Source organism: Gymnogyps californianus, chromosome 5 (genome assembly GCF_018139145.2).
Source record: "Gymnogyps californianus isolate 813 chromosome 5, ASM1813914v2, whole genome shotgun sequence".
Taxonomy (NCBI): domain Eukaryota; kingdom Metazoa; phylum Chordata; class Aves; order Accipitriformes; family Cathartidae; genus Gymnogyps; species Gymnogyps californianus.
The window spans coordinates 47,552,465-47,576,153 of record NC_059475.1 but is presented as its reverse complement, the minus strand read 5'-3'; the positions used below and the strand labels follow the sequence as shown (position 1 = coordinate 47,576,153).

Below are 23,689 nucleotides of genomic sequence, written 5' to 3'. Positions count from 1 at the left end.
CCCTCTCTTCAGCATTTTGTGGTCTTCAATTATGAGAATATCTGTGACAGACAAACTATTAAAGACACAGATGCTTCTAAGGGACCTACAAACTGTATGATGGATGGCTTGTGATATTGCTATCTATCTTCATCATTTGCCCGAGATCAGCAGGGCAGAAATGTAACAGACAGAAGGTCATTTAGTGCAATCTGAAAAAGAAAAAAAAAAAAAAAAAAAAGGAAATATGACATAGTTATGGGAAGCCAGCAAACCTGACACCAGCTTTGCTGTGGCCAAGCACTGCAATTAAGTTTCAGACCAGAGATAAGAGGAAGAATAGAGCTCCAACCACACTTCCTTCAAAATCAACCTGCCAGAGTCTCTCTAGAAGAAAAAATTGCTTATACTTGGCAGGTGTATTATTAAAGCCAGAGTCTAGTCAAGACACTCTGGTCTAGAGGTCAGTTATATTATCTGAGACAGTTACTCAATGGACACAAGCACAACTACTCTCAGGTTGAGGCTAGAAGCATTTGAACAAAAGCACACTACAAAGATCAGACAACTCTGCTTTCCTAGGGAAGGAGTCATCTTCTACTCTCCCCGTCCCACTCAAGATCACCCTCTCGAGCACCCTGCTGGCAATAGAAACATCCTGAAAGGCATCTCCCAGGCCAGGGAGGCCACCACAAGCCCACGCTGCTCATCTCCAACACAGAGGTCTGCGAAGAGCCTCAGGGAGTCACAGCACAGCGACTAAATCATAAGCCTCTAAGACAGAAGAGGATGAACTAACTTAGGTCAACACTTTGAAACTTAGATTAGTCGTCTTCTTTCTCAGGTTTTTAAGCACTCTCTGCTAATTTTCCAGATAAATCCATCATTTTGATGCAGCCAATGAATCCTGAACTTTGTTTTGAAAATGATGACATCAACCACGCCCCATTTTTTTATTCCTTCTTCATTTTTTTCTGTTCAGAACTATTCTAAGATTTTCACTGAAATATGCAAAGTTTTGCTTGCCCTAAATGTGCAGTTTTCACTGATTAAACTACCACCCAAGAAAAATTTTCACCAGTTCTGTATGTACTCAAGAGTTTGAAATGAACTAACATTCACAGATTTGGAAGCTTTTTCTTCTGTGGATACCCATTAGCTAACTGGTGTTTCAGTTAACACTTGCCCCTCAATAGAATTCATGTAATTTGATTATTCTTGGGTTTTTTACTGAAAAGCCTATTTCCTTCCATAATCAGAGAAATTCCTTTGTGGCCCAAAATCTCTAAGGACAGCAAAAGGCCACTGAAGTCTGAAGCTCCACTCCCAGTGTTTGCACAGGCCTCAGATGTCAGTATGCAGTGGAACACCACCACAAAGATAATCAAATCCACCAGAAAATGCTCCCTCTTGCAAAGCTTGTTTCACAGGTACCCAAGTAGCCAGTTTCAATCTGCCCCTCAGGGATCATTATTAAGATAACTGTAATTAAGGTTTTGTATCTAATCCCCAATGTTCCACAGCTGAGATTATTATACCAGCTCCTGGGTAACAAGATTGCAACGTAGTAAAGATAAGTCCCTATATACAGCTAAACTCCACTGGAGATCAACAGGTAGCCTTCTTCCAATGACAAGCAATAATTAGTACATTAGGCAGCCTGGATAGTGAACAAGAATCTCCTTCAGGACCTCCAACTCCTCCTACCTTTGTTTTTCTATTAATAATTTCCATTGCAAAAAACAAGATAAGCATACAAGATGTCTCTCTCCCTATTCACCTCATCCTCCTCTCTTATGTAGCCCCAGACTTGAAGGCTCAAAAGTCAGCAAGAAGGAAAAAAAAAAAAAAAAATGCTAGCACTGCCTGTATCCCTCTGCATGTTTGCATTCTCTCAGCTACCTGTGCCCTGCAAATATTTTATGACATACATTTGTCCACGCTAATGACTGTAATCTTAAAGGTAGCTTTCAGTCTAAGGTATAGAAAGAATATATATAAATCATAAATACAAAACAATTAGGCATCTTTGATATGTAGACTCAGAGAATCCCACGCCAGATTTTGATCTGCCAATACTTGCATAAATCTCAAGTTACCTCATTGAAATCAAAGGAATTATTTTGTGTTTATAAATAAGTGTTACTGCAAACAAAGTCTAGTCCATAAAATACAAAGACCAACTTTAATCTCCATCTATCTGTTCTCACCCATTAATGCAGGCTCCTCTTTACAAACTGTTTTCTATGTAAGCAGCCTGGGAAATAAACAATAATCACCTTGAGGACCCTACAGGAATAAGGCGGCAATACAGCATGTGCTACAACAGACAACTCCATGCTGTCTGGGAAAGCACTAAGTGAACCCTATCCCATCTCATTAACACCATTGCACTCCACTTATTACACATCAGACAGAGCAATGGCTTAAAAGCACAGATATCTAACTCAGTTGGGTACTGCAAAGATGGGAGAGCACACAAAACCTGGTTGGGGCAAAAAATGGACTAAAGATTATTGCAAGCCAGAGCTTCCATGCAGGACGTTAGGCCCAACATGGGAATCACATTTTCATAATCCGTAGTGCCAGTTATGGCAGATTCATAGGGGAATGGAGGCAACAAAGCCACCTGTGCTTTCACCTGGATTGGTGCTTGGGGCATCCTGTTGCAGAGCAACAGCAACCGCTGCAAGATTAACAGGCTTTTGCAAAGGGTTTTCCCTTCTCTGCAGAAGTACAGGTACCATCTACATACCATGTGGCACCCAAAATACCTCATGCTAATGAAACCATAGCTGGTGTGAGATTCATCTAGAGTATTTGGGCAATACAACTGAGGATAGAAGTTTCATAGCATTACGTGGAAAAAAAAAAAATCCACTTAAAATAATGGTCCTCAAACTCAGGGTGACTTTTGCCTACAAAATCCAACACTACATACATTTGCCATCAGCTTCCAAATTCAGCACTGTACCATCTTCTGTGGAGAAGCTGATATAAGAAGAAAAGAAACTTTAAAGAGTGAAATTGATGGTTGCAGCCTATTTCGGTGTTTTCCTGAGTTTTTACATTTACTGCTTCTTAAAGCAAATCTGAACATGTGCAGGATATTACAAGGAAAAAGCTACATTTAAAATTAATCAAATCCTTGTTACACTTGACAATTTAGAACACTTAATTTATTAACTTGCATTTAGTGGAAAGATGTGCTTAGAGATCATCATCAGCAAATGGAGCTTGGGGTGACAGAATAGACAGAGACTCCTATTTTGCTGTACCACATTTCTGTTACTGCTGTCAACTTACATCAACGTCTTATCAGAGATCACACCCTGGGTGTGCCATTACTGAAGGAACAGTTTCAGAGGCCAGCTCTTTCATGGTTCAAAATACCCAGGACACAGTACCACTCACTGAGCCTATAACATGAAAAGTGATAATTATTGCCATGACTACCAAGAAGTATCACATAAAAAAAAATACCGTCAAAGAGAGCAGAGATCACAAGGAACAAAATTATGGCAAGAGCCTTCTGTGACATGTTTATGAAAATAGCATAGCTGCTGAGCAGTGTCAGGAAGAGAATTAAGTAACTGCTTGAACTGCTCAAAGGTTGATAACAGAAGCTGTAATCACTGCCACCTGTAAAAAGTCTCTCTCCTTCCATCCTATTGAAGTCTGTAGCACAGCTGGACCATAGCTTATGTGCTGACAGCAGCCAGGTGTGCACAGATATCAGTGACTGATTGCAGCCCTCATCCTAAATGCTCCTTCTGCCAAGCTGTTGAAGCAATTGTAATTAAATTACTCACTAGAGACCTAGCTGCATTTTGGGGATCACAAAAGGATAAAGTTGGCTAGCTTTCACAATTGAAAAAAAGGAAACACTTTCCTGTCAGGGCACCTTGAGAAGTTGAAAGGTGCAGAAGAAGCAATTCCAAAAAAGCATCTGTCACTCAAATTCCCTCTTTCTCACCCAAAACAGGGACACTCAAATTCCTTCCCCTGATGTTTACAACACTGCCCATCCCAGATGACTCCCAAAGGTAACATGTGGCAAGCAAGCTCTTGATCTGCAGCCTGATCAGATGTTTTACAGCTGTTACTCAAGGGAGGGGAAATGCTTTTCAGTACACAGAAAAGCAACAAGCATTCTTAAACCACTCAAGTGCTAAAGCAATTATGTAGTGGGTTATTACTAAGCATCAGAAAAGTGCACAGTGCTTTAATAAGTAGCACTAGATCCTTACCCTAAAGACATTACAGTTCTTGGAGCTGCAGTGCAAATGAAAGTAAACAGTGGTAAGAAGGGTAAAAGCAGGGTTCACAACCCAAATCACAATGGTACAAATCACAACTTGTACTAAAGTACACAGTTGCATTTCCCTCCCCTTTTATCCCAATTCTCAGAGGATAAGGTCATTCAGAGACAGAAGACACCAAAGGCTTAGGGTAGGAACTGAAAATGAGCCATCAGCCAGAAAACACTAGTTATAGTAGAGGGTACGTAAAAGAGCACTGAGTAAGCGAGGGCAAAGCATCAGGAGGGAAGTAAGAAGTAGGCAGGGTGCCTGACCTGCTGTAATGAAGTATGATTCACTCAAGATAAATCAAAGGTGACTCTTGCTTCATGTAGGGTGGATGTCTCTGTAGCATCAAAGGCAAATCCCTAAGCGTGCTGATATTTAAACAGCTGACTGGTTTAGCCATGCATGACTAATGAAGTCTATGCACATTTATTTTCTACACACTAGCAATCTCTTGCTCTCTGACTCAATAAGTGATAAGCTGGACACATTAGAAATGAATGGGTGATAATTAAACATGAACAATAAAGAGGGTTTCTGTAAGTAAATCAAGCTGAGCCTGCTGGCATTGACATTAAGGGAGGTCATGAAGTCTGGATAAAAATTGGCCCAGATAGTGAAAAACACAAAATACTGAGGGAGAGGGAATAGGGTCTCCCAACTGGGGATCTGAATCCTGCCATGGAGATAGCTGTAACTGCTCAGTGTTGCAGACAGAACAAGTGTGGAGTGCAAATGGCTCATGAGCACATCAGAATAAAGCCACCACTATAAAGTAACAGTTACTACTTTAGCCATTTGCCCTGCTAGCAGTCTCTTCTAATGACTATTCTGCCATGCTATTTAAGCAGGGGTGAGGGAAGCTGGTTCTGCCACTGCCTTTTTGCAACCTAGTCTATAGACCGTGCTCAAGAAGCATCAATCCACTCACTCATTCACTCACTCACGTAGGGGAGAGGGGAAAAAGAAGGGCATTAGTGGAAGAGGGATGGGTCAGCTCTGACATTCCTGGCATCTCACCTAGAACACACATGTGGCAGAGAGGCCAGCTTCAGTCTTCCTTATTCAATCCAAAATGCTCTGTGCTTTAGTCTGAAGTATTGGTCTTAGACTTGTTCTGCTAATTTTGATATCCTTCCTTTTAAGTCAAGGGGGAAAAAAAAGAAAACAAAAAAGATTTTGGCTAGTGAGTAAGCCTCACTCACTATGATTACATAACTGAAGTTATCAAAAGCTCTTCCTGTGAAAGTGCCAAATTAATGAACAAAAGAGCAAAGTCGCCATCACTCCCTTTCCCTCTAACCCTTCCCTCTTCCAAATGCGATTCACAGAAAGACAGAAGCATATAGGTTATGCATCTCATGGAAAGGGATCTTGGAAGAAAAATATAACTTACTGCACAAAAAGATCAACAGCCCTGTATATTACCTCTCCTCCAGACAAAAAACAAGCACCACTTAACCAAACAATCACATTGGAAGGTTAAAGGATTGCTTTGCTTATCAACAGGCTCTTTGAAAAGCAGGCGGACTGGAAGCACATGAAGATACACACACAAGAGGACAGACAAACATGGGCTGCCTTTTTTTTTTTACCAATCAAATGGAAAACTTGTTTTTAAACCAGGTGGATATTACAACACAGAGTTTATAAATCAATGAATAAATAACCCCCCTAAAAAGCCAATCAATAGTCACCAGATGGACTTAACTGTTTCAACAAAAAAGGAGAAAAAACCACACTTTGAAAAAGTGCTTTACACTCTGCTTGCACTAGTCATTGCTGCAGGTTATTGATCTTTTACAGACAAACAGCCTCCATTAATAGATACTTATGTTAGCCTGGCAATTTCTCCTGGAAAGCTTGACCCTCAGTGTTACTCGTCTGCATGAGGCACTGAGTAACAAGCAGTATTTTCTGTGATATAGTTTGACATACATATACCATTCCCATTAGCTAGATTGCCGAAGCCTATTTTTTATGCATTCTCTCTGTGCAGAAAAGAAAATGTCATTGTTTGACTAGACAGACAAGAACACGAATAAGTTAAAGAATCTGTAAAGCTGTTCATAGGACAACAGTTTAAATATATGCCGCATATCTCAGGTAACTTGGAGTCTCTAACTACCATGTTTTCATCTCATATCATGGTGAAGAACAGTAACAGGATGGAGTTCACCCCAGATGCAAGATGCCTCATTAACATTGTGGGTTAACTTCTAATTCTGATACCTTATCTGCTCAAAGTTACACATTTGAACAGTCTAAGCAACAGTTTGGCATGCCAAGGTTGTTTAATATTCCTAAGTATCAATTGCAGTATATTAATGCTGATTTCCTATATCTTAGAGTAACAAACAAATTCTGAAAATAGGTTGAAAGCCCAGATTTATTGAATGTGATGCTGGACTGATTAAAACACCTCTAAAGATTGAAGAATGAGGAATCACTTCAAAAAATGAAGAACAGATCTTAAATGGCAAGGAGAATGGAACCAGCATATCCCAAATAGTATCACTGCTTCTATTTCTACCTTCTTTATAGGTGTTAGTACTGCCTAGTATGCAGGGCAGACCTTTAAATTCACTTTTGTACAACAGACCTTCTCAAATAAATTTGAGAACAGGGGGTGTCTGTGTTTTGTTGTTGTTTTTACTTTTTTAACATTGGTACAAGAAATGATACAACTCAAAATGAAGCATATTAAAACTGAATTCATGCCCCCATAGCTTCCATTAACTTCTTATTCTGAGGAATCTTGATTCCTACAGTGTAAAGAACATCTAAAACAGAGCTACACAATAATAGCTAAAAATTAAGGTTGTATCATCATTTCCACTAGGAATTTAAATCCTTGTCTTGTTAAACAACACTAGTGAATGTACAAACATGTCTACAGATGTACAATGTGCATCTCTGCCACCTGTGTTTCTCCTTCACCTTTCAGAAACAGCAGTTCCAAGCCAGCTGCATCTGAACTGGGAGGCTTAATGGCCCAGTCCTGGGACAAAAATTAAAAAGCAAAAACATATTGGTGCACCAAGCTTTCTTGAGTATTGATAAGGCTGAATAACTTTGCAAAATTTACACTAGCAAATAACAAATCACACCTACCAATAGTTAATTGGGGATGATCTAAAGAGATCATCAAGAATAACTGAAGAGAACACCAGACATGCCATTTACCTGTCTCAGAGGCACTGAAATATTCTGCATCAAACACGTGGAAATGCAAATTTTCCAGCATGGACACTTGAGTTGATAAACAGAAATGGAAAGACAAAATATATTCAGTAAGTCCTCCTTTTGCTACCATTTCCATTGTGTAAATCTAGACCTGTTCTATTGACTTCAATATTCTGTATTTACATCAGTGGGAGACCACAATTTGCTCACAAAATAGAAATAGCCTTCTACTAAATTAATAGAATTAGACTCCTGTCACAAAAAAAAAAAGTTCTACCAAAGAGCCTGATGCATTTCTAAGTAATAGTAAGGCTTCAGGTTACACAGAAGTTATCTCCCCCTGCCATTACTTGCACTAAAATCCAGTCTAAAGAACATTTAATTCAATTAACATACAAGTGCCTGTAGTTCCATTAGACTCGGGTATAACAGCAACCATATCTAACAGATAGGAACAGGAAGGAAGCCATCTCCCTCTCCACAACTCACCACACTTCATAATTTCATCAGGCAACGAGCAGTAGAACTAAGTCTTCAATGTCCCAACACATGGCAAAGACTGAAAAAGCCACAAAAAGATGTTATACGCACTTTTTGAAGATCCTGGCTGAAGTCGCGTGTTCCAGGAACAGTCCACATGACTTACCTTTCCGGACCATTTTGAAACCCACATCCTTCTTTGAGCATTTCTAAATGACCAGCCAGGCCTGACCCTGGGAGGCTGGCTACTACACCACACCACCCCCACTTATATCAAACCCTCATCTCTGCTCTGCATGGTTTCCAGCTGCCAGCTCTAAAAAGCAGCAAGGAATCCCCAATTACAGACACAGGAACCTGGCTTCCTGACACTTCAGAGCCTGCTTTAAGTTATTAGCAATGGCATAACAAGGGCACTGCAACATTCTGGAGCTGTGAAGCCCAGCACTTTAGAAACAAAACCGACAGTATCAATAAACTCTTCAGAGATTTCCTGGACATGTACTTAAAATGCAGCCCAACAGGATTCAAAGTAGCATTTCTTTTACACAACAGATTTATAACGTGCTATGCTTAGCAAGTCTAAACTGAATGACTGAACAAGTAGTACGAGAATGGGAAACTGGGTGTCCAATTAACAAAAGCAAACCAAAACAAAAATGCAGAAAATCAGAGCCAAATCTTGCGGCTCCAATATGAAATGTTTCTTCTAGACCCAAAGGAGTCATTCTGGATTCGAAAACAACCCAAAACCAGATGTGGCATTACCACCTATAAATCTGTGACTGTAGTACCCTTCTTATACAGCCCCTGTCAAAGTACGAATGCTGATAAGGCCTTTCCAGTATCTGTTTGGGAGAAGTATGCTGGGAGGAAGGGGAGACCAACACAGATAACACCACATCTTATGAATGACTCAGAAAAGCAGGCTTTTTTTGGCCTTCAGCAGAAACTGACTGTTACCATGTGTTAAACAGCTTGTCATATGTGCCATCAATTCAGCCACATCTCAAACTTCTAGGGAAAGGGTTGAAGATATGACAGTGCTATGGCACCAATATTGCATGGTCCTTGCTGGTACCACTAATAAAGTCTACCACAAATACCCTTAATGAAAAGCAGCAACTTGTGAGATGCAGGTGGTCAGAGTGAACTATAAGAGTCTTTTCACACACAATGAACCAAATTATTGAAGCCTACTGTTATGCTTACTACAGCACTCATAATGTGCTCCTTTGTTCCCTGCCTTGGAGCGGGCAGGGGGAAGGGGACTAACGGTTGCCTTAAATAATAGAAGCGGGGAGAGAGTAGAGCTGAACTGATCTGCTCCCTCCAGGCAGGAGCAAAGGCCATATCAGGATGAGCAAAGGCCATATCCGGATGAGCAGAGGGAATGTCTGAAAGCTGAGTATCTGCCCCCTAAAGGAAGACTTCAGGGTTTTGGTTCAATTATTTTATCAGAGATCTTAATAATAATTGGCCAAGAAGAAGATCCAATGTTTTGAGATGAAGCAAATCAACATGCCAAGAAGCACAACACTGTTGCTGTATGTTTAATTGACCACCTGCTTTTAACTGAACATTCTAGCAAACAGTACCCAATTTTTCATCTTAGCACACAGCTAGTAATTCAGTAGAAGACAATCTAGAACACTGCTCAGCAATTTTACATGGATTCCGTGTCTTTGTCACCAAGGTTTGAATGAAAACCTCAAAGCATAATTCAGTACACAAAACCTAGCCATTTTTTAGCTGTGTAAATATTACACACAATCTATGCAAGTCATTCCTGGTCTCTCTAAACCAGGAATTCCATTAACATCAATTACCATCATTGGTCTGCTTGAGTTAGCCTTTAAAAAGAAGAAAAAAAACCCAACCCAACACATACCGAATCGTATATTTTCGTTTTAACAAGGAAAAAAATAACCTGCTCTATGCTTCAAAGAAACTTTCCAGGAAACAAAGTTTGGCTTTGATACTGGGAAAGCTGTATTTCAATTGAAAGTAAAACTAATCATGTGTTCTCTGTGCCCCCATCCGTCAGAACTCACAGCTCACCAATCCAAAGGAAAAGCCTACTTACGGTCATTACACTGGCTCCCAGAATATGAAGTCATGGAGCAATCACAGGTGAAGCCTTCCCACTGCTGATTACAGATGCCCTGATTCGCACAGGAATCTTCCTGGCAGGTAGTGCTCGGTCCTGGAGAAGGGATGACAAGAAAAGGGTGAAACAAAGCTGAGAGAATCATTTTAGGCCCACAAAAGCTCCAATTCATCATTACCATTACTATCAGGATCCTCATGCAGAAGAGAAAAAGCACTAACCACTTCCATTCTTGGACATGCAAGAAACTCAGGTAAAAAAGAGCACAAAGACAACTGTACACTCCATGACAAAACAGCAAACTGTAACACAGAGCAAGGAGGAAGAATGAACAGCGACATATTCCCTCTTAGACAAGCCCAACTCATATGTTCGGTGCTTGCTCAAAGAAATTTACTGTAAAATATGGTGTGATGCAAGGATAAACACTGCCAGGTTGCCGTCCTTCCCTGGAAGTTTGATCCCCTTGTAGAAATGAAGGCTAAGAAATGGGCCCATGAACAATGCTTCATCCTACATAAAGGACCCTGATACATGGATTCAAACTGAAGTTCTGAAGCCTCAGTTGGCTACAACTTTGCTTTATAGGTTAAGGAAAAAAAAAAAAACCAACAAACAAAAAAATAAAGACTCTGACCAGTCCCATTACATAGGTTCCTCTGGAAACATGTCAATAAAGTCCTCAGAAGGGCATGACATTAGTCCATGACACTTCTCTACTCTGGACTGGTTTTCACAGCCTTTGGGAGACACAAAAGAAGGAAGCAACTACTACTAACAGAACAGCCTTTCATTGTTCTGTGATTTGGAGCTAACAGTTGCTATCCTACTGAGATAAACTTTGCAAAGACACAACCCAAGCAACAGGCAAAAAAGTGATCTTCAGATCAGACGGACTTTGAATGACAGCTAGTACATCATCCACAAGGAGGCAGCTAGATTCTGAATCACCTGAGAGCAGACATAAAGCTGCAAGCCATAGATTATAAGAACATGAGTTTAGAAGTTACTTCCTAGGAAAGTATTTTATCTTCAGCATTCTAGACAAAGGTATGCTGCTCCTATTGTGCACTACTTCAAATAAAACGTACAACTATAGTTGACATACCTACTATTCTATATCCTGCACTTATTGGAAAAGAAGAACAAACAAAAGAAATAGAGTAGATAATAGAGTAGAGGATCAACTGGCTAGGATGCCCAAGATCAGTTTGTTAACCACTTCCAGTCTAGGACAATAGCATAAGGATAAAGCAACAACTGTTCTACCCATCCCAGCATCTTCCGTCACAGTCTTTGTTAGCACCACCATCCGTACTTTAGATGAGATAGGACACACCAAAGTGAAAACAGCATTTTCAAATGTTTTAACCCAAAATGAAACCCCTCAACCTCCATCTGACACCACCCACAGCGATTTCACTGAATCCCATAGTTATACAGCCTCTTTGATATTCAGATTGTGCATCTGGGCACTTAAACATTTATGAGCCTTTGTAGAACCCACATCTAACTCGAAGCCCCGTGTCATGCCATGATCCTCCCAACAATTCAAAGACCAAGCCAGGAATGGACCCTTATAGCTTTGGTGCAGAGTTCCTGCTCTTCCCACTAGATCATCTCTCCCCACTGCAAGAACAGAATGGGTGAATTTCAGTAGCTTTTTAGCTATCTCTGTTTCTTTACATCTCTCCTGCAATGAGAAGGAACATGTGACTATCAGTAGGCAGAGAGTTTAACCAAACATTAACAAAAACCTGAGTTTCTTCCACAATCTGTTATACTGTTAAAAAAAAAGCAAAACCAAAACCCCAAAACCTCTAGGTAGAAGCATAAGTGTGGATAACAAAAGCAGACAACAAAATCCCTGGAAGAAAATTCACCTATTGAAAAGGGGCAGCAGCAGCAGCCACAGCAAGAAAACCATGTGTTACCATACTGAAAGTTGAGCAGCATTTTTCAACACTTTTCTCCTCCCCTCCACCTCTTCTTCCCACCCACCTGACTCTCATTTACAGCTGTATGCATCCCAGTGGTCTCACTGGCACAGTGTGAAGTTAACAGAACACTTCTAGGATTACAACAGCGCTGACAGACTTTACAGTGTGGGCTGGTAGGCACATGTATGTACACACTTCCCTCCTGCCTTTACACTTATAAAAGACATGGATAAAACTATATCGATACACATGCATCAGGTTGGGGTCTGACACTTGCTTCAGACTTACTCTGGCCCAGCAAAAGAAGGGATGACATTTAACAATCTGAAATAGAATATTAGTTGTCATTTTGCCTAAAATGTCTGAGTTATCCGAGGATAAGGAATAGGAACTGATATCTCTCCTGTACCTTACTATCCCATTATCTAACCTCTAACACTGTCCTGGTTTCGGCTGGGACAGAGTTAACTCTCTTCTTAGTAGCTGGTGCAGTGCTGTGTTTTGGATTTAGTGTGAGAATGATGTTGATAACACTCTGATGTTTTAGTTGTTGCTAAGTAGCGCTTATCTTAAGCCAAGGACTTTTCAGTTTCCCGTGCTCTGCCAGCAAGCAGGTGTGCAAGAAGCTGGGAGGGAGCATAGCTGGGGCAGCTGACCCGAACTAGCCAAAGGGGTATTCCATACCATGGAACGCCATGCCCAGTATATAAACAGGGGGGAGTTGGCCGGGAGGCGCAGATCGTGGCTTGGGAACTACCTAGGCATCGGTCAGCGGGTGGTGAGCAATTGCATTGTGCATCACTGGTTTTTTCTCTCCCCCCCCCTTCCTTTTTTTATTATATTCCTTTTCATTGTTATTATTATATTTCATTATTACTATTGTTAGTATTATACTTTACTTTAGTTATTAAACTGTTCTTATCTCAACCCATGAGTTTTACTTTTTTTTTTTCCCTTTCCTCCTCCTCACCCCACTGGGAGGGGGGAGGGGGAAGCAGCTACATGGTGCTTAGTTGCTGACTGGGATTAAACCACAACAAACACTAAATATGAATGCCAATACTCTTAAAGGTATAAAAAAGCAAGTTATATATATTTAAAAAATAAAAACAGAAAAGCAATTGTGACTCTATGCAAACTTGCTACAGCATCAACTGTAAACAGTTACATAGAAGCAAAGCAGAACAGCATTTTCAATGGCAATGTTTCTCCTCTCTTTCTAGACTCTTCTGAGAACACTTTAATTGGTAACTGGACTTGACAATGGGCATCATCTGATGGGGATATCCTTTGTCTAGGTGCCACAAGAGAAGTACCAGTACTCAAGGAATAAGACTGCATAACACCTAGTACCTGTGGCTTGACATGCTCGTAGTTGGAGAGTCCAGAGAGCCAAAGGACTTGAATTCATGACCAGTATTGTGGTTTCTGAATTGTATTTTACAGAAACCAACTGTGAAGATGAAAACAGTACTTTTGAAGCGGCCAGAGAAAAAAAAGAAAAAGAAAAAAACCACAATGATGAGGAATTTTGAAAGCCTGACAATACCACAAGGAAGCTCAAAGCCTGATCTGCCGTCTTCAGGGTCAGTTGTGATGGCACAGCATAGATGCTGGGTATTACGCTTTGTCTCACTCCTTAGTACTATGGGCCATTTGCATGGTAAAAGGATCTTTGTCTCAGAGTTCATCTACTCCTGCTGCTTACAGTCCTTGCCTGACGTCATAATCCTCCATCTGTGGAGGAATTTTGTTCAGAGCAACTAACAGGGATGTCACAGGGGATTAGGATTTTGGATTAGGGAGCAAAGCGACAGCAAAGCCACACAGGAAGGCTTATAAAACATGAAGATTGTGTTACCACGCATATGCCCTTTAGCGCTAACGAACAAGGAAAGAGAAGACAACAAACAATTTACATATACAGCAGTAGAATTCATTCTAAATTACCAGTGCCACCAGGGTTCAGGTCTATTTTTAATCTCATTCCTTTGGCAACACTTACAGCAGTCAAAGTATTTAAAAGGAAAGTTTCAGAACTAGTCTTCACATAATAATGAGATACATCTGATAAATCACACTATACTTTTAATTAGTAAAATATGCATGCTGACTTTCATTTTCTCCTTAAATTTCCAACACCCTGACAACACTTGCTATTTCCATTGAGCGTGTTTTTGTTCAAAGGCCTTGTTTTTGTTGTCTGTTTGTAGCTGGGCTTGGCGCGTTGTCTTCTTCATGCCACATGCACAGTGGAAAGGGGAGTGAGTGGGCAGTAGACATAGAATAAAAGTGGAGAAGTCCCCAGTGCAGAGAAGCATCCCTGCTAGCAGAAGTGTGACTTGCTCTGTCTCCTCCTGTCCAGACTAAGCCTACCAATAGAGGCAGCTCCTTAGGAATATGAGATGGTAAAGCAGAATTCTTCAACGATGTCCATTTGATCTTTATTTCTGCATCTCTAATTTTTACTGGAACAGCTCAGCATCTGAGAACCTGCAGGATCTGAGACCTTGTTGAGTCTCCCTCCCTGGGAAGAAGTCCAGTATTATACTTTTCTTCCAAGTTACCTAGCTAGATATATGGTTTATTAGTTTTACCACCAAGTATTTGAAGAAAATCACCTTAGAAGAGTACAGTAGCCAGATCTCTTATCCATATTCTGCTTGGAAAAATTACTTTGTCTCTAACTCTTTCCTGCAATTTCAGCTGTATGGCAGGTTTCTCTTTGCCCTGAAACTACAAAATTTGAATTCTACTGCTGTGCATTACTAAAACTGCCATGTTTCATCCCACAGGTGGGCGCATTTCACTGGCAAGAGAAGTCATTCCTGCTGTGTCATTTGAAAGCTCTTTGCAGAGAAAGGAACTTCAGGAATAAAAGACAGTATTGTATTTACCATTCTTCCGAGTTACCTGAGGAATCAGTTTCTATATACAACAGCTGCAGGATTATAACACAACTGCCTCATGCTTTGATCATAACTAGCAATAAGCATTAAGCTAAGCAAACCATTCTTGGTCTTGCACATAACACTTGCCTTTACACACTGAAAATTCACTCTATTGAAAGGAATCTACCATTTGTGTTAACATTATTTTCTCAGTAAGATGATCTGCAACAGGCAAGGTTCAATAGCACCACAGGTCCATTATCACTCTCCATCTCCCTAAATACTCTCATCTTTTTTCCTCGTACCTTCAAAGAGGTTAGGAAGAGATAGAAAAGTAACACACACAACACATCTTTACTGTCTTTGCAGAATAAGGTGCTACTTTTGTCCTATAGTTCCTAAATTGCAAATGCCATCAAGCACTGAAATATCTCTACCACTACCAGTCAGATGTTACAATGGGCAATTTATACCTATGATAAATCTACATTCCACTTCTGCCAGCACTCCTCTTTCATAACCAGCGATAGTCTGCTTTTTTTAATTCGCGATAGTCTGCTTTTTTTAATTCAACATGCATGCCCAGTAGAGCTCAGAGAGGCATGAGGTCTTGGAAACCATATGCACTAGGGCAGAATATAAACCTGTTCCAGGACTCACTCTTAGTGCAGGTTAAGGAGGAAATGAAGTTAATCCAGCTAAGTTTTCCAATTTTAGAATAATGTGGAAAAAAATATTTTTTGAGTGAAAAGTGAGCAAAATTGAGACTGAATCTCATGGAACCATCACTTCACTGGATGGACTATATTTCATATGCTGTAACTGTCAAATACCAATGGTTGCATGTTGACACCTACTTTGCACAAAAGAAAGAAACTAAAGTATAATCAAGGTTCAGTGCACGATTCAGAAAGTTAGATCCTGTATTTTGAGTCACAGGTGGTAGAAAGCAGGAATATCACAGAGTAACTTTAACTTAACGAACTAGAACCAAAAAACCAAAAGGGATCTTCAAGGACTGCAAGGACTGCAAGGCCAGCTCTTCGAGCTCTCTCAGTTCCAGAATTTGTTAAGAACTCATCATCCCTTTTCATCACCTAAATAAGGTTAGACATCTGGCAGGTTCCATATTTAAAGTTACCCATTGTCAGAAATAACTCAAAAGCCAGCATTCTGCAGTCCTCTAAAAATACAGCTGTTTATTCCAGTGCCTCAACAGAACCTGAACTCTTCATTCACCTGACATCAGTTATGACGCTGTGTCCTTCTGTTCCAAATATGTGGCTGGTCTAAAAATTTCAGGGACTAGGACTAGTTAAAATAACAAATATGCGAGTCTCCCACAGAAAGCACATTTACCTCAAGGTGACAGGAGAAGGAAATCAGCAGCAATGGCAATCCCCAGAGGATGGATCTACAAGGTGGTGGGGTTTTTCTCCCCTCCATGAAACCTGGCATATATCTATCTTCTTCCTTCTTGTCACCCTGCCACTCTCCATCGCTAAGCAACGTAAAAGGTCTCGAGCAAAGAGCTCATACACATGCCGGTGAGGGAAGAACAAACAAACAAAAAACCCAAAAAACCAAAAACAACAACAACACACAAAACAACAAAACCAACCCCAAAACCAAAAACACCCCAACCATACAACAAAAAGTCAACTGCATAAAAGGGAGTATGCCTGGACCTGAGATGCGACAGGGAGATGCAAATGAAGTAGTAGTAGTAAACAGTATTCAGACATTCAAACACAGAAACTAAAAGCAGAAAGGAAAAACTGAAAGGGCTGTATATGAACAAAATACAGTCAATTGGAAAAACACCCTTCCCCACTACAAATCACAGCAGTACAAAAGTACCAGGCCTCATGGCCTACTGTGAAATAGTCAAACCTATTTAGCAAAGATTGGTTTCCTGAAAAGCCAATAATCCACATTATGTCACTACGTACTCAAGACAAACGTTTCCCCTTAGGCTTCAATGCGATCAGGTGTCTCCATCTGAAGGGCAAATATTCCTATAGGGTTAAGACCCCTATAACAATATGAGCTTGAGCTGGAATAAGCTTCACAGCTGTGACAAGCCTTTAGGTTCTGAGGACTCTGGAAAAATCAAAACAACAAACAAATCTGTTTGTTCCAGGACCTCTTCTTCATACTGCATCCACTTCAATGAACATCAAAAGTCGAGCAGGAACTCCTGGGCATGTATTCTGATGGATGCACAAGTGACTAGAGAGAACAACAGCGGCTGTGGCCAGAGACACGATACTTGCTTATGTCTAATGCAAGTCCCAGATTCCCTGCCGCAGTTTGAATGGATGGCACAGAACACCTTAATCCTAAAGCTATTTACACCCCAGTGTACTTCCAGGATGCTTTTTCTCCTCACATCAGTCCCAGCTCACGTATCCTTCCTATTCTTTCAAATCTCATCCTTTACCACTTTCATTTACATAAACTTCAGAAATCCCCTAGAGGCACCACCTAATACTCTCTAAATCCCTAACCTCTGTAAGACAGAGTACTTCAACTTTTTACAGCTGGGAATAGGCCAGAGATGCCAACAAAACATGGTCACAGTCAGATGCTCCACATGCATAGAGCACAATACATCACACTAACTTCTGCCTACCTCTAGGCTGTCAAATCTTTCAGATTCAATATTTCATATACATCCAATGGCTAAAGTTATCTCAGGCTGTCAATATCTTTATCTGTTGGGTAAGAAGGTGCCTCCTAATATGCTTCTGTCTATTAACAACTGTTACAGTGATAAACTGTTTACCCATTAAAATTTCCTTGGTTCCTCCAAATATACCGTTATCCTTTTCTACTGAGCCCATAGAATGCCAAACCCTACCTAAAAACACAAATGATAGTCTGAAGCAAACATAATTGCTACCTGCCTACACCTGGAATACAGAACAGGAATATTTCAACTTGAAAATTGCATCTATTGCATTAGATCAGGTCAGCAATGTCACCAGGTCTTCACAGTAAGGTGAATAGAAAAGGAGTTTATGAAGCACATGATTAAAGCCACAAAAACTTAATTCCAATGATATGTAAAATGTTGGGAAGTCTTGTCTCTATCTCAGAGAGTGAAACAGGAACACTCTACATGTTTTCTCCCGCAACAAAACCTTAGACACAAAATTTCAAGGTGATCAACCTGATACTATAACAGATACCATCTATGGCTTCAGGACTGTTAAACAGAGACACATTGTTCAATGTCTCTGACTCCCCCTTATACCTGAGACCATTCTCTCCTTTTCCATTAAAAAAAAGGAGCATTTTCTTAAACTTCCACAACATGCAGGAACAAATTAATTTGTACTCTATATTGCAGTCTCTCTAGATGAGTTGGGAAGTATACTTTCACCATCATGTTTAAAGGGATAGACTTTCAACACCATGGAATACATCTCTCCAGATATACTAGTATCAAAGTCCTATTAATTTCTGACAAGCAGGTTTCCTCACTTATGTCCTGGGGAAATAGGGTATTTGTATGTAACTGTACCATTAATCCTTCCTTCATTACACGTCTCCTAAGAATTAGCCTTCATCAAACTGGTTTTCTGTCACCACTCTTTACCCTATCATCTCTCTGTAATTCACGTGGCATGTTCTCAATTACTATCTGGCCTCTTCTCTTTGAGTCATCTTCCTTGGTTTCTCCCAATTTTTCCCCCCTTTTCTACTGAAGCTACTCTCAGTCTCTTTAATGGCTTTCACCTGAGTAGCTTTAGTATTTTAACACCATCCACATAGTCCTCAGCCTTTTGGCAACCTCGAACGTCACTGACTGATCCCTTTTTACTTAGCAGGCAACAGTAATAAAAGATGTCAGTAAGAATTTCACATGAGGATCATCATCATGAAAGAGCCCTATGTGCTTTGTAAAAAAATCAGAGACTATCCAGTAAAAGGTTCTAAAAAAGACCTGAGAGGTACAAAAATTAGCAGGTACGAAAGGATCAAGCATGACCACTCATATGTTTGATCAACTATGGCTTGTAAAATGCCATCTAACTACTAAGGGAATTTGTAGTTCATAGAGTTATTTATTTATTTTAACTGAAATTCCAGAAAGTTATTTCTGTGGGGTTTTTTTCAAAGTCTAAGATAAAAAACTAGCTTTTACCTCCTGGTCTCACTCCTTAAGATCAGTACTGAAGAATCCAAGTCAGCTTTTTGTTTTGGAAAGCTCTGAGGGCCTTCTATGTCTCTATACACAACAGCTCTTTGCCTGAACAATCATTAGGCATTTCAGGAAATCAACCTGTACTCTTATGGATATTTAGAGATTGATACAGTCAAACCCCCCAGGTCAACAAAAACACCTCCATTGTTTGCCATGTTGTTCTTCAACCCAGATATCCCCTCCAGAGGGGCTGGGGTTTGTCATTCTGTTCTTGTCTCAGAGGTGTGACTGCATCCAGTAAAAGGCACCAAATGTTACATAAAAGCATCTTTCAGTTCAAACCAGTAATGGGGAAGAACCACCTTCTCTACCTTGCAGGTCAGCTTTGGTCAACTCAACTTTGTTAGCAAAAAATAAAAAACAAAACAAAAAAAGCAAAAACAATAAACAACAGGTTAGTATAAAGGCAGATAAACCAGGGTCACATCACTTTAAATAAATAAAAGCAATTGGTATAATCATCATAGCCAACATGCATAATCAGTACATGCAGGAATGACAACATAAGCAACAAGGACACAGAGGGACATGGCTACCTTAACCCAACAAAGCAACAGATAACAAAACCACATACGAGAGAGAAAACGCATTTCACACACACACGAGGTCACAGAATTTACAGATAGTAGAAAGAGAAGGAAAAAAAATACCACATTCTTAACACCCATCTCTCAGCATTTACTGATAATTTAAGACAGATTTTGTCTCATTTGAGAAATACTTAGAATCCATTTAAGTAAAAAAATCTATTTGACTTTCAGCACATTAGTCAAGAATATTTTTCTTTTGTTTCTACATTCAGGCTCTGGATCTGAACTTAAATCTTGTGTCTCTTATAAAAGCACAGTTTGCTGTGGCTTTTTGTCCAAAGTGGATTTATTGCCAGAAAACCATAGGGGATTGATAACTCTGGAAGACTACCACCTCTGTTTATCCCAAGACCTGAACTTGACACTGGATGTAAAGTGACAGTACAACCTTGCCCCCTCACAAGCTGTTGCCTGCTCGTGGATTTCAACACATCCTTAAGAAAACTTGCATCAACAGGCAAAGAGACAGCTCAGGCTTTAGACCCATATAATCTTCGTCAATCTTATCAGAGCAATCAACAGAAATGACAGTAGCACAAGCTCAGTCTTTCACCTAGGTAGGAATGATCTTGTTATCTGTGGTCAAATCATAGTCCACATGGCAGAACAGAACCATAAATCTACCAAGTCTGACTGACTGAAGATCCAAGTACACTTTCTGAAAATCGCCAAGCATAAAAAAGCAAAACAAAACAATACCACTGATGCTCTTCCATTTAGGCACAAGATTTTTTTTTTTTAATGGAGTCCAGTTCACAAGGAAGCCACATAGATTTTTGATGTGTTGCACCTTGATTCTAAGTTTTCTCTTTCAGCATGGAAAACGCAGAGGACAAAGATGGGAGTACAGGCAGAAGCTCCTGAATTCTTTGCCACTGAAGGTTACATATTTCTATCATACAGCACAAGGGGAACAACAAAACACCAAATCACTGACCTCATTGCTCAAAAGATGGGTATTTAAGAAGGGCATACTCACCTTTATAGCCTTCTATTCTTAAAAAGTTCTAATATCACAGTTGATATTGAAGAGAGATTGGTAGCTCTTGCTTTCTCGCATTGTCTCCTTTTACATTTGCAACCCAATAAATTAGAACTGGCATGTATGGATGCCATTTCTTGTGCTTCCCATGAATTTTAACATTTTGAATCTTTGCTATTGTTTTACAGCCCTTGAATGACTCAAGATGGCAATTACCTTCCCTTTTGAGCTAGTCAGATTTTTCTTCCCTCTTCTGGAACTGCTCTACTACATAGAGCCATAAAAATCCCCAGAGTGCTTTAAACAAAATGCAAAAGAAGGGGAGGGGGGAGTGTGGAAAGAGGAAGAGGATGCATTTCTCCATGCATCATCTTTGACATGTATTCTAAGTAATTTCTGTGTAAAAAACAAGCACTTTTCCTAACTGCCCTGCTCCTCATCTACTTTGTAGCTAAGCTGGAACAAAGCTGATATTTGTTCCATAATTCCAGTAGCACTGTGACAATGGAATACAAAAGCATAAAGAATAGGAGAGCTGTCTCAAACCATCATGGAGTAAATTAACACTCCTCTCCTCAACGGACAACCTTTGATTCCACAGAGAAAGTGAAGTATCACCAGATTTGAAGTTTCACTACTGAGCACATGAAGGGTGAAATCCTTTCTGACATTATCCTGCTGTGAGATTTTAAGCATGAGATTAGATTTTCTTTTATCCACGTACTGCTTCGTATGCAAAATGCATTTCTGATTATCCAGCCTGTATGTGTCATTCATGCTTTTCATGCACCAGTGAATTCCAAAGGTTAACTATACTATTTAATGGAAAGTAGCACAAGATTATGATTTTACTGCTGGATCTGGAAGAAGATTAAATTAGGACAAAAAAAAGTCCCAAAACATCTGGAATAGTGTCAGCCAGTTTAATAATAATCACTCTCCTTTGTGAGAAGCTGTTATCAGTGGAACAGGTGAGGAAAGCTGAAGAGGAGAGGAAGAAGCCACATCTCTAAAGCACATAGAAAACCACCTTGTAGAAGAAATATAATGTTTTTTAACAACTGCTGTTAGGTTTGTTTGGCTGGGGGCAGGATGGGGTGAACGTGAGTATTTAGAACATGCAGCTGAATTTCAGATAGCTCTAGTGCCCATGGTAAGCAACATAAAGATGTCCAAATAAAGGAAAGCAAAAGACAGGAGAACATATGGCAAATTAATAAAGAGGTGAAAAAACACCCCAAATGCAGGAAGTACTCATTAATATTTAGAGCAACGTCTTTAAACGCCACAAAAGGTTGGACATCTGCTTAACTTCTTCCAGGACCAGTGAGGAAAAAGCAGTGAGTCATTCAGTCTTGACTTTTGTGGATGGAATAGACGGATCCATTTGTCTAGTCGTAAGACCAGGAATGAAGTGCTCAGCAAAAAGAATTGATTTTAGAAGTCTAGAATCAAGGAGGAGCTGATCCGAAGTTTAAGTTGGTTTACTTTCAAGGAGAGAAAGAAGGTCACCCAGAACAACTTCTTCTATCCTCCAACTCTTGCATACACACCACAGTGCAGACATCTTTTCTCTCAAGCTGCATATGTCGGACATAGAAATGGAAATAGCCTGTATCACTCAAACTCAGGAGCTGTACAAAAATTTCCAACCACAGCCCAGAGGCTGTTGAGCTGGAGACTGGAGAGAACCAGGTTATGATAGAGAGCTTATCTTCCTCAGTTTCTAATGCTTTGCTTATCTCCAGCGGCCTCCACCCACTACTTGAAAGTGCTCTGCAAGACATAGTTGAATTTCATACTCTCATCACAAATAGATGAATACCATGTGCCTATTTTATGGGTGGGGAGAGCAAGGCCCAAAGTAGGTGGCAGACTTGCCTGCAAGCTTCCAGTAGAAGTGGGCCCCCAACATGAAGTCCTTTCTGAGAATTTACTTTGTCTCTTCAGAGTGTTCGGTAGCCTGGCCTGACACACTGACACAAGGACCATTTAACAAGGTGGTAGGGGGAAGGGCCCTCTTGTAACATAAAAGATGGTGATGAAAGCTGCAGTTAGCACGAGAGCTAAAGATACTCTGTGGAAAATGAGTAAGTATATTGCTATAATGTCATTATCCTGAAACTTCATTTTTCTCACAGTTGTGTGTAGCACATTAACCCAGAACAGATTTTGCACACCAGGCAGCAAGAAGGTTTCTGGCTTTGCCGAATACATTCCAGGGAAACACAAGATGCCACTACAGATCTGACCAGACCTTCAAGATCAATGAAGAGCTGCCTGTTGTTCCTGAAAAATCAGAAATGCAGCAATTGCAAAAGAGCAATAAAAATAAACCAGACCACCACATGCAAAAAAGAATGGGTGTGTGGTGTGGAACTTTAACTCCATGGGCTCTTTTGACATTTCAGACACTCTTGGGTTCTCTTCTTCCAGATAATCACCCACAAAACTCTTTGCTGAAAGTGATGGTCCTACAGGGCACATCAAAACACAAAACAGGTCAGTGTGGCAGCTATCGTCTTGTCCAGCACACTGGTGATTGAGTGGCAGACTTCAAAAGCTGAAACCTTAAGTTTGTAAAGCACACAAGGAAGCTGCATAATGCAAGAGGAAGCTGACACTTCAGCTAACAAACAGGATAAAGAGGTTACTTAGCTGTGCTATCCTAAACAAATCTCACCATAGAAAATTTTAAAGAAATGATAGGAATAAAACTGATAGGCAGAGATAAAGTAATTCTTGCCTTAGGTCTTGAAGTGCCTTTTTTTTTTTTTTAGCACTACTATACACTATTAAACACCAGCCACTTTCAGTCTCAAGGATGCCTGCAATTCAGTTAATGACTCATATATGGCCTAAGAATGCTTTGGGATTCTCCAGGTCCTAAATAAAAAGCTCTCACATAAATATTTTTATTGAAAGTGCTTCCTGCTCCTGCTCAAACAGGAGCACTGCCTTACCCATGACTGGAACACAGCTAATTGTATAATGTGGTAGGTTTGTGCTTT

General features: G+C 40.2%; 1 protein-coding gene across 4 annotated transcripts in view; it reads right to left on the bottom strand.

The window, feature by feature from the left end:
• The window catches only part of NRXN3 (neurexin 3), a 988,734-nt gene that overhangs the window by 549,885 nt on the left and 415,160 nt on the right, over positions 1-23,689 (bottom strand). For all 4 annotated transcript variants that reach the window (XM_050898472.1, XM_050898473.1, XM_050898470.1 and 1 more), the window contains one exon: positions 10,039-10,158. In XM_050898472.1, the coding sequence (XP_050754429.1) occupies positions 10,039-10,158 (120 nt within the window). The remainder of the gene's footprint in view (positions 1-10,038; positions 10,159-23,689) is intronic.